This window comes from Equus asinus, chromosome X, assembly GCF_041296235.1.
Source record: "Equus asinus isolate D_3611 breed Donkey chromosome X, EquAss-T2T_v2, whole genome shotgun sequence".
In the NCBI taxonomy this organism is placed as follows: Eukaryota; Metazoa; Chordata; class Mammalia; order Perissodactyla; family Equidae; genus Equus; species Equus asinus.
The window spans coordinates 134,234,179-134,246,730 of record NC_091820.1 but is presented as its reverse complement, the minus strand read 5'-3'; the positions used below and the strand labels follow the sequence as shown (position 1 = coordinate 134,246,730).

Sequence of the window (12,552 nt, the reverse complement as noted above, 5' to 3'; positions counted from 1 at the left end):
ACCACAAACTCCACAAGAGATGGAAAAGGCCTCTCAGCTAAAGAGCTGTCACAAAACCCGTGCAGTTTGCTGCTCAAAGGCTTCTGGACCCACACTGATAGAGAACTGACTTTTGGCAAAGGACTCTAACAAGCTTAGCTATTTGATTCCCACCCCTCAACAAATCATAGACAGCAAGGAAGTGGAAACAATTCCAGAGGCACAGCCACTAGGAACATTGAGACACAAAAACTGACAGCGGGAGGGGGCGAAGAAAATGACACAGCAAAGTCCAAACTTAAAAAGCACAAAAGTCTATGGTCATTTAATATAGGGGCAAGCATTCCTACCCATCTTAATAGCTCCCGAGGGCACAATTACAGCACAGTACAATAACTGATGCTTATCATAATGTCTAAGCTATCAAGAAAGACTAAAGCATGTTCAGTATAATTTTTATAAGAAGTCAGAAAAATATTAATTACATTTCAAAACAATTCCTATTACATGATTTCTATGGAAGGATAACCTCTGGTTGTCCAAGAATTTCAATTATGCAGAACACTTTATTTCCCAGAGTTCCAGATAAATGAGTGGTCGACCATTTGCATATCCTCAACTATATACCACTATTTCTACCTGCTATTTTTTTTAAAGGGATTTCATTACAATTGCATAGTCTTGTAAGGTTAGTCTTGTAAACCTTTATGAATCAAATGACAAGTTCCAAAGTCAAATAAACCAAATATCTGATTAGAGAGTGAAACATGCAACCAGTCTTTGTCATGGTCCTGGAGATCTAGAGAGAATTTTTAACCTTCATCCAAGTATCCTGGACTTTAGACCCAAACAATCAGTTGTTCAGGGCATCAAGGCAGTGATGCATGAAACAAATTGAACGGTTATGTCATTTACCGAATTTGAGTCATTAACGTTATGTATTGTTGATACAATTTTTAATGTTAAGCTAGGTAAGACTTTTTAAAACCAGAATTCCAAACAAATGAAACACCTTTGGATATTACCTATTTTCCTTACATACTCAACTCCAATTGGAAATAGACTGGTCGTGGAAAGCTCCTGCATTGTTCACATAAAAATTGGTGATGGACGTAATACAAATTTTTAAGAAATGTCTGATTTTCATCTCTGCATTTCTTTCATAAACATGTCATATAGGTAATTTTAGCACTAGAATATAATGATGCCCAATTGTTTATGTGAGGCTATTGTAAATAACAGCCTTGATGATAATGCTACTATCAGAGGCTCCAATAGGATCTAGATTCTAGAGCAGGGGTTGGCAAACTTTTTCTCGAAAAGGCCTGATAGTAAATATTTTAGGTTTTGGGGGACATACAGTCACTGCCATAACTATTTAACTCTGCCATTGTAGGTGATAGCAGTCATAGGCAATACAGAATTAGTGTGGTTGGATTCCAGAAAACTTGATTTATAGACGCTGAAATTTGAATTTCATATCATATTATTTCATATCATTCATATTATTCATAATATTCATAATAATATTCAGGCTCTTTTTCTGTTGAAAATTTTAACCACTTAAAAAATCTAAAAACCCATAACCTGTAGTTTGCCAACCTCTGTTCTGCAGGATATTTACCTCTGTGAAAACTTTACTAAACTTTCCCTGAAGACATTACTAGCTCCCTCAATTCTGCTTAGCAACATACTTCCTTCCTTGTGAGTTTTTCAATTTTCTTCAAGAAAATGTGATATTTTCAATTTGGGATGGATAAGTAAACTTAAGTAACTTGAGAATTTTCAACTGTATCTGTTTTTATAAGTTTAAAGAATCATAGACTCACCTGAAAACTCCATTGGGATTATATAGTACACAAATACACATGCACACGCGCACACACACACACACACAGTGGAGATGGGTAACCGAGGCTCAGAAGAGCTTGAACAGGACCACACAGCCAGCAAATGGCAGAGTCAGGATTAAAAGCAGCCAGGTCTGCAGCTCCTAAGACGGCACCCTTTTCACCGTGCAAGTTCTGCCATGGATGTCAGAAATGGATGCTTTCTAAGAGGGTGGTGTCACCTAGTTGTGGTGCAATCACTGAGGAAATGGCAATCAACTCGGCTACACGTATTTACTGGAGACACCCATGTTTTGGAAGACGGAATTTGAACTGGGGCATCTGTAAATCTGTGTGATAAACACATCGCCAGAACACTTGGATCTAAAGACTGGTTCCCTCATTTATTAACTGGGTGATTCTGAGCACTTTACTTTACTCTGTGTCTCAGTTTCCTCCTCTGTCAAATTACCACTTTCTTTGGGGTGCAGTGAGGACTGAATTATTTACTATGTATTAAGTGCTTAGAATAGGGCGAGGCTACATCACAGCATTATATCTGTTGCTGATGTTATTATTGTTATTTAAAATTTACTTTTCTTCCAAACCAACATTTTGGCAGGAATCTCGAGAAACAAGAGAATGAGTATGTAGCCATCCTGGATTCACCATTTTATCTCACTTGCTTCTACCTTTATCATGGAGTTGATGGTAGCACAGATAATTGGCAGAACCTGCAAATTATGCCTGATGCCAAATTGTGCGCTTACTACAAAAGCCTATTTAAATAACCAGTTCTATTGTATACACCTGTAAATGTCAAAATTGCGACTTGCACAAATTATCTCCAAAATTGGAGAACACAGCTGAGACACTGCAATTGCTGTAAAAGTGCTGGATTCAATGCCTGAAATGGCTGGATGGATCCCTTGGTTGGGATGCTAGGGAGAAGGATACCAAGCCCAGAGCAGCCTAAGCAGGGAGAGTGGCGACACAGCAGGGAATGACACACACCTGGACAGGGACAGAGAGGGCTGCTGCTCACTTAGTTCTGACCCCGTTCTAAGGTGGGAGGGGATGATTAAACACAGTTTAGGCCAATGTTATTGTCGAAATCATGACCCTAAAAACTAAAGGATCTAATTGCGTTTCTCCTTCTACAAATAAAGTCCAAACTCCTTGGTTAGTATTCAAGGCCTTTTAACAAAGATGCGCTTATTGGCCTAGGGTTTACCTCTCTCCACTCCCCATCACACAAACTCTGATTCAGTCACTCGAGACCATATCAGTATGGATCACACCATGATCCCTCATCTCTTTGTGCCTTTGCCCATCCTGATCCTCAGCATGCAGTGTTCCTCTTTGAGGCTTTCTCCACCTGTCAAAGTTGTAGGCATCCTCCAAATGCTGCCACCTCTGTGACCCTTCCTCAATGCCCCAGGGAGTGTTAGATACTTCTATGAGCCTTATATTCTCTATGAAGACACTTTCTACGTTGCTTTGTCCTTTAACTCATAAGACGTAGAGAGTTTTTCTTCATTCCTAACTTTAAGTCTATTGTCTGTCCTCAGTAAACAGTTTCTGAATAAATGGATGGATGGATGAATGGCTAACTGGATGGGAAGAAAGAATAAAGGAAGACATTTTCCACTCTAAAGTGTATTATTAGAATAGCCATTTTTAAAAGGCATTTAAAAAACTGATCATAAGAAAAAATTCACACTGGGAGCAGGTGAGGAAGAACTTATACTAAATATTTGACAACAGACCTGTAGAAGAAAAAGTTCTGTCAATATGATGCGTTGGTGTGCAAAGATTTGTCTGTTTGTGAGCAAGGACTGGAAGGTGATATACAAAAACGAAAATCCATCCATTCGAGTGAAGAGTACAGGGTTTTTTAATTAAAAAAATCTTGGATGTTGTACTTACATCATTTATTTGGTCTTTCTTAAGATGAATTCATTCCTCTCTCTGATTCACCAGCTCTGGGCACAGTGGCTTGCACAAAGGCAATGCTCTAAGCAGTATGATACACATGCCAGTGTCTGTGTGAATATTCTCTTAAAGACTCCCTTTCAAGAAAAATATTTATATTAACATCCTGAGGGGCAAGAGAGAGTCTAGATTTTATGGCACTAGAACACCAAGGCCATCTTTTTTAAGACTCTAATTGGAGGATTAGTATAATTGAAATAAGATAAAGGAAATGGAAGAAGGAAGATAACTGACCTGTCCTGGGATGGAAAATGTGTTCTGCTCAGGGTTTCCAGGAGTATGCATGGCAGTGAGAGGAGTAGGCCAGGGATGGGTCATCTCCTGATGAGGAAAAACAAAGCAATTTTATTTGGGGACACTTAGAAAATTAAACACCTTCTTAGCACTAAGCATAGTAAGCCCTATATAAATACTTACTGACTTAATTCGCCTAATTTTTTTCAGGGGGACTTGAAGTCATTTGTTCCATCCCCCTGCTCCACACTGGTGCTTGAAGCCTATCTGTGATACAAAGGGCCATCCAGCACCCACTTGCACATCACTGGTGACATGGAGCTCACTACAGTTTGAAGCAGCCTGTCCCATGTTGACAGCCTGACCAGACTATTCTTCCTGGAAGTGAAACGCCTGTCTCCCAGGAGCTTCTACCTATGGATCATACTTTGGAGCTGCACAGAACACACCTCCTCTTCTTTTGCATGACAAGCCTTCAGCTGTGGGAAGACAGCAATGCTCTCGCCTGGTGTTCGCTTTTCTCCAGGCTGAGACATCCACCGCTTGTTCATTCATTTGTTGGGAACCTTCAACTTATCTTCTAATGCTTGAGTTCTGCATTCTGTCACTATCTTAGGTGCTCCCAGGAGGGACTCCTGATCGCCTGGGGCTCTTCCAACTCATGGTATCCTGTTTCAGGTGTGATGTGCCAGCTCAGGGGAGGGCAGCACTGTCACCACCCTCATTCTGGATACTCTGATACTCATTTCTCTTGCTGTAGCCTAACAGTTAGTGGCAAGATTACGCACATGCTGTTGATCTTTCCATGCAAAGGCGAGGCAGCCGAGGAGAATTCTTTCTCATTCAGAAAGAAGGTTACTGTGTGACTGGTAGCTCTGTCCTGCCCAGCCATACACACACTGTATTTGTGAGTTCAAGTCTCAGTGTAGGAAAAGCCCCTCAGTCTCCTACTCTCTGTTATCAGCAGGCACACCTTCTCAGTTCTTTCAAACACTCAGTTTGAAAAGAGGTGCTGTTCAAATCTTGCTTAAGTCTTAGGGTTCATGGCCAACATGCTTGACCTGAAGAGGAAGGATAATTAAATCACATGCTCAACATCCCAGCACCAGAGGGATGACAAAGTTTGTGAAGCAGGTGGGTGCCAGCATGTGTTGCGTTCATCAAACATTTTGGTATATAAACATTAAATATAAAAAATCAATGCGATGACGGAAATAAAGGAGAGCTTTGAGGAGGGGTGGAGGGGATCAAAGTTTATGAAGGGCCTTTGTAATGAGGCAGTTACATAATACGTTTTCGCAATCTTTATGGGTAACATAATTAGTCATTTCAAAGATAGTATTAATAAGAACTCTCAGGTAGCACTAAAACATGTTTTTTTTTTTCCTTCTGTAATTATCCAGTTCAAAAAGAGTCTTTGATGTATGAAGGGCTGTAATGCAAGGAGATACTTTATAGATTCATTCACGGTGGCACTGCTGAAGCAGAATTTGTAAGTATGATTCAGACAAACGCTGACACAGATTGGATTTTACCTAGCACTATTTAAAAGGAAGCAGTAAGTACATTAAAAATGCATACAAGATTTAGAGGGGATGCTTAACCTACTTAAGAGAGAGACTATTTCCAAGTGTTTTTGAGTTGCGCATTTGCATGCAGTTGATAACGTTCGTGACAAATGCTACTTATATATTCATCAAAATTGGCCCAAACTAACTCTAAGTGACAACAGTTTAAAGCCGAATTCCAATTACTCTGTGTCTTTGAAATACTCAATTGTTTCTTCTAAATTTTAGATAGTTTTTCCTCATTAAGGCTGGTATTCTCAAAATTTAGTCCCGTCATTTAAAAGATACAGGTCCTATTTAGCCAGAGTCAACCAAGGGTCAGTAAGCCCCAGCCTGGAGAGGAGCGCTATCTCTTTTCAGCAACTAGGGAGTGTGCCTCCATCAATGAGAGCCTGAGTTATGTTCCTTTTCACCACTGGCTTTAGAGGTGTGCCTCTGGGTTTATTAAAAGGTGTTTCAGCCACCTGGATGGATGAACTCACTTCTCAAAGGTGGACCTTCTCTCCCAGGTCTTCTGTATTTACTCTGTGGCAGAATCGGATTATCCTGAATTACCATTGGGTGCACCACCCTGCTGGCCAATCCCCACAGAACTGCACACACTTTTGCGCTTTCAATTACAACTGATTCTCTCTATTTGAAAATGCGAGATTTCGTGAAACAGCAGGCTGATTCCATGGTACCATGGACGCGTGTGATTAAGGTAGGGAAGATGCAGTTGAAAGGAATATAATTTCCTGAAAGGATATCGTCAGCAAGGAACATTGGAGCAAGCTCTTTCACTTCTCAAAATGAGTTAGACCTGTAAAGTGCGGAAAGCTCATAGCAGATTTTCCATTGTTATCCTCTTCATTCACACTCAAAGGATATTAATCTATTTTTATGTTCTTGCTGTTCTCAAGATAAGAACACTCATACACCCTTATCCAACTGTACTAATCCTTTGCCTGTTCATCAGGCAGGAAACGAGCACCTGCTCCACAGTGTTGCCAAGGCTTTGACAACAGGCTGCAGTGCGGAGTGCCTGTACTCAACACCATGCAGCACTTCTCCATTTAACAACAAAATCCTACACACACGCACACACGCACACACTCACACATGAGGTTGGTCTGAAACTGCTTCATCTCTGCTCCTCTGATCCTCCCCGAGAGAGAGACAAAGCAGGGGTTCATATCCCCACCGGGCGGTTGAAGTAATGAAGGTTCCGAGGGTGGGACCACCTGTGCACAGCCTCGCGGTAGTCGTAAGTGAATCCTGGTGACGGCTTCCCCAGCGCACACTCTTTCCTTTATACCAGATGTTCCTCCCCTTCGTAAGGTTGACTAACATGGTTAATGGAGAAGGGACTAAGGAAGTAACGATGCTTTATTTTTCACTATTTGACAAAGAATAGGTTTCACAAGGAATAGAGCATTCTACGTAATTCTAACAAAGGGGCAGATGCTACAGAAATGTGAACTGAAGACTCCAGTCAAACTCAGAAAAATCAGATAAGGCCCATTTTCCACCAACGATTATTTCCCAACCGTGTTATTCATACTATGGCTCATGGCTAGGACTCTAAGGAATCCAAGACAACTTGTGGGGAGCCCTGCTTTGCCCAATTTAGAAACAGAAGCTGGGCACCCCACATGCTGAGGGGCAGAAGACAGTCTGAGTTCCAGACTCTGCTAATCTCAAATGCATCCTATACTCACCTAACACAGAGCTGTTTGAATGGCTGGTATTTTAAGTTACTAGTATGTTCTCCCAAGCCTTGCCTAATTCAACTCTGTATCTCCAGTGTCTAATACGTAGTAACTGCTTCATATGAGATATTATTATTAGTCTCTGAAGTTTCTGTGTGAGAACTACTACTACTGCTACTAATGATAATAATAATAATATTAAGATTTACCAAGTGATTACAGTGCGCCAGGCACTCCCCGCCCATACATGGTCTTTCTGTGCCTCAAACTAAAGATGCAGGGGTTAGCATCAGACTCAATTGTCAGATGAGGAAACAGAGACACAAAGAGGTGAAGTTACTTGCCCAAGGCCACACGGTTGCAAACAGCAGAGTCTCTCTGGGGAATTCCTTGCATTTTGTTCTACTATCTTGTATCGGGCAGCCATTATGTACCAGTCACTGGGATCTAGAAAGGATAAAAAGTCAAGTTCCTGCCCACGGAGAGCGCACTCTGCTTGACATGCTAACCACTTTGAGGGGGGAATGTGCAAAGCTGTCAGGGAGGAATGCACTGTGCAAGGAATTCACTTGGGAAAGGCTTCACAGGGGAGGCGAGAGGAGCAGTGTGTGTGCACGTATGAGTGCGTGTGTGTCCGTGTGTCCCCTTCAGAGACTAACGTTATACCTGGCACATAGTAGATGTTCAAACAATACATGTTTAGGCCAAATAATATAACATAAATATTAAGGTCTTTACTTCAAAGGGTTCAAACTGAAAAGATAACTATAGCAATTTTTCAAATAACCATCCTAACAAATACAAACAATGGTGGTATCTTGCGTATTTCAGTGTTGTTGTTGTTGTTGTTGTTAGAGTCAGAGGGATTCCCCAAAGACCCATGGACTAAGAGTACAGAGGCTTAACTCACATCTGACTTCTGCCAAAAGCTACCTGAGTGACCGCTGTCAAGTTGCTTGCCCTCTCTGAGCCTCAGTTTTCCTACCTGTAAGGTGTGGGATTTGGCTCAGATGGCTTCTAGGGGTTCTCCCAGCTGCCAGTGTTGTTAAGCTCTGCTTCTACCTCTTCTGCGCCGCCCCCGGGCCTCCACAGCGGAAGGTGAGCTAGCACATGTGCAAGGGCTTGAGAAACTGTACAGCGCCGTACTCATACCAAGCTGCTTGCTACTAGCCCCACAAGCTCAGCTCCAGCATTGGCAGCACGAGCCTGCTTAGCCAACAGGCTCCTTAGGCTGTGACTCGGGCTCTTGATGAGAGAGGCCAGGGACACCTTTCCCCCTTCCCTCTGCTGAAATGCCAGGAATGTAATAACCGCAATTTTGGAAGTATTTACAAATTCCTTGGATTAAGAAATATAATAAGTGGGAACAGCTGAGCAGTTTTAAAATACAAATATGACTGAATAGATGGAGAAGAAATCCACACAATCAGGTTAGAGTTTATTTTTCACAGAAACTTATACTTAACTGACTCCCAAGTCATGATAACTGACCTTGGTCTCTGACTTCCTTTGGGGAAGAGGTTACTTTCTTTTTCTTCCAGGAAGTATACTCCCAAATAGTACTGTAATAGGAAAGTAAATATAGACCCTGGGCAGTCTTGCATGCCACCATGGCCTAAGATGCAGGAACATCAGCATCCTCCCTTCGCAAAAACTAATTGAAACCTGAAAATATTGAGTACATCTGTCCCGTCTACGTGAGTGAGGTCTGCGCACTAGACAGTCCAATCTACTTCTTTAGCTAAAGGGCTCTCCCTCCTCCATGTTTGGGGAGGTGTCAATAATTTACAAAAAAAACCTAATTTATTTCAATAAATGGTTTGTATGCATGGGCCCTGACAGTATTCTGAAGAACCAGAAATGGGAGGTGGGGTGGAATTCGGCATTGGGGCTGCCAGGGAATAAGGGACAAGGGTCCTTTAGGATCCCCAGCAGGGGTTGCCCAGGGACTCGGGCCTCAGAAGAACAGCACCAAATCATTCCTTAGCCCTCAATCCACTACCAATTACTAACTGGCCTGGCTCTGCTCCTCCCTGATAGGAGAGGAAAGCCAGGCAGGGGCATTAGTATGTTAGCTGCAGCAGCAGTAGGGCTGTTAAATAGGAAACGGAGGACAGGAGCTGGAGCAGGCCCTGGGATGGGTCCTGGAGGGAGCAGAGCAGTCAGCTGTAAAAGGATTCACATGCTGACTGTGGTCTGCACAGGCTGCTACTCCCAGTGTGGCATACCAGAACACAGCCCCACTGCTGTGTGGCCCCTGCAGAAACGTGCACCTGCCTGCTTCTCCTGGTAGGCCTTCCTTGGGCAGGCCCTGGGAGGACAAGGACTGGAGGATGGAGCCCTGGGCCAGGGTCAGCGAACTTGGCTGTTGTATATGAAATCCTCCATGCAAGGAAGCGGGGCTCATGGGAAGAGCTACTGGCTTCTCTCTTTCCCCTCTCTGGGCACTCCCAGGATGGACATTATGTTTCCCAGAATGTTTGCCCTAAAGATACTCATTCAAAAACACGCTGTCTACTTAGGGCTCCAGGGCCTTTTTAAGCCTAGCCAGACCACAGTCGAGAACATTGATACCACTTGGGAAACGAGATCTTAGCTGGCAGAATGGGAAATTGCCATGGACATAGTACATCTGGGCCTCAGCAAGGCATTTACCAAAGTTCATGTATAACCCTTACAGCTAAGGATGGAGATGCATGAGGTGCATTATGATGTACTAAGGGGGATTTACAGTGCAGTTGAATAAGCCTACACTAAATAAGCTGAGTAAGCAACGTCAACTTAGAAGGCAGTCTCTAGAGGGAGGCCACAGGGCTCTGTCATTCGTAGCTTCCTTATTTACCAGTTTTCATAATGATAATAATGCCTTACTTTTTATTGGGCTCTTTAGCTGAAAGAATTGCTTTCAGAAACATTATCTCATTCAATCAATAACTTAAGAACATATAGAATGTCTGCTTATCAAAATTGCAGCTGACACTAACCTATGTGTAATTAAAACTCAGAAAGATCTTGAAAAACTGGCTTGAAGCCAATAAGATGAATTTTAACAGAGGTATACGAGAACTGCAATCATATTCCACAAACCAAGTGTAAAATTGAAGAATGAGAAAGACCACCTGACATGACTATAATTCATGGACTAAAAACTCAAGGATTTTAGTTGAGCCCCAAGTAAATTTGAGGGGGTCTGGCAGCCAAAAGAACCAAGGCCAATTCAGGTGATATTAAGGTAAGTATGATACCCAGAACGTGGAAGGCAATAGTTGATTATATGACAGTACATTGTATGGGACAGACCACAACTGAAACAGAGTGTGCCATCTCATATGCCCCGTTTCAGCAGGAGCATTGGAACACCGCAATTTCTTAAAAGAGATGGCTACTAGAACTGTAAGCACGTGCGAAGCTCATCACATACATGAATGACACAGGCACTTTAAAAGAACAGGGAAAGTTTAGTCTACAGAAAAAGGAGACTGAGGAACGTCTGAGAGGTACGTTCAAATACCTGAAGGGCTCTCAGATGCAAGAGATTTGGGACCTGCTTTGTGGACCAAGAGGTTGGGACTAGCCCTATGGGTAGAAGTTAATCAGGGGACCAATTTTATCTCAAACTAAGACGGAATTTCCAATCATGTGAGCTTTCCAATCAGGCAGCCTACTGCTTTAGAAGGTGGGGGAGAGGGAACAGTACTACCTTACATAATCATGTGATCATATTCTTTGTCTCTGTAAAGTCAGCGATATTTATGAGAAAATGCAAAACTCATATGTGGAAGACAAACACACAGATAAGGAGAACAGATTAGTGGCTACCAGAGGGGAAGGAGGTGGGCAGAGGGCAAAAGGGATAAAGGGGCACATGTGTATGGTGATGGATAAAACCTAGACTATTGGTGGTGAACACGATGCAGTCTATACAGAAACTGAAATATAATAATATACACCTGAAATTTACGGTAAATTATAAGCCAATACGACCTCAATAAAAAAAATGAATCTGAACCAGGGTTCATGGGTCTTTGTTTTTGTTTTTTTTACATGACATATAAACATGGCTGACCAAATTGGCTAAGGAAATTCATCATTCTCTCAGGGATGGTCGGCGGGACAATGCTTGGGGGGAGCCTGCTGTCTCACAGTGAGGCACCGAACAGCCCAATTTGTCTGATTGTTTACTCAGCTCTTGGAAAGTCTAACGAGAGTGGAACCATAGTCTTTCCTGGGCTTGATCACTAATACTCCCGCCAAGCCTCTCTAGTGGTCTCAAAACCTTGTGTCATTCAATTGAATGAATATTCTTCTGTTTGGAATGCTCTCAAGACAGTCTCCTGAGATTGCATCTCTGATTTCTATGCAAGTGCTAGAAGGGAAGAAGTATAAAATCAACTGTTACATTAAACATAACTTCCCAACAATGGGCCAACACAAAATGCAATCCACCAGAAAAAAAAAAGGCTAATTTTTTTAAAAGTTTCTAACACTGAGTTATGATTTCATTGACATGGTATAAAAAGCCTGGCAATATTTCTTCAAATAAATAATTGACCGCTTTATTCAAAACTCTTTAGTGCTGGCAGTTGTTTCAGGGAATCTGGAAATTTTCTCCATTGGCCCCAGGACTGTACATGCAAAAAGTCCTGCTCACACGGGCTGCCTTCATCCTGGCAGCCCTCAAACCAAGGTACCACTTTAAAAGAGCTTAATTCTAATTTATAGTTGTGCAGCATGGTGACCAGTGACCCTGAAGCTTCTCTGTGTGCTCATTCAGACAATCAGTCAATCCAGCTTCTTGCCATTGCCAGATGCAATCAATTTTATTTCATCTACTAAATATACCAAAATCTACTAAATATAAGAGGGATGTGTATGGCCATGTGCAGGGAACAGACCACCACAGTGACATACTGGGCAGAATTCAACCAGACCCACTGAGTTCCGCACATGTTTGTGTCAGCAGCAACTTGAAGCCACAGCCCATCTAACCAATGGGGTCTGACTCTCCAACAGATGATTGCCTTGTAAACTTCAACACTTATCAGGACATTTGTCTCAATTAGTTGAAGCAATCAGAACAGAAGATTGGCCACCCCTCTAGGAAATGTTGTCAGATTGAAACTGCCTCCTTTGGATAATTGCAAAATTAGCACAAGTTCAAGGGTAAGAAATGTAAGACCCAGCCATCGAGAAACGTTTTGCAAAGATCTGGAACAAAAAGGAAACCTAGGTAGAGGGCTTCTGCTCAGTGATCCA

General features: G+C 42.2%; 1 protein-coding gene across 5 annotated transcripts in view; it reads right to left on the bottom strand.

Moving 5' to 3' along the window:
* The window catches only part of AFF2 (ALF transcription elongation factor 2), a 471,106-nt gene that overhangs the window by 152,792 nt on the left and 305,762 nt on the right, over positions 1 to 12,552 (bottom strand). For 3 of the 5 annotated variants that reach the window (XM_044763573.2, XM_044763574.2, XM_044763577.2), the window contains one exon: positions 4,038 to 4,124. The exons of the other annotated variants lie outside the window; for them this stretch is intronic. In XM_044763573.2, the coding sequence (XP_044619508.1) occupies positions 4,038 to 4,124 (87 nt within the window). The remainder of the gene's footprint in view (positions 1 to 4,037; positions 4,125 to 12,552) is intronic. 5 annotated transcript variants of the gene reach the window in all.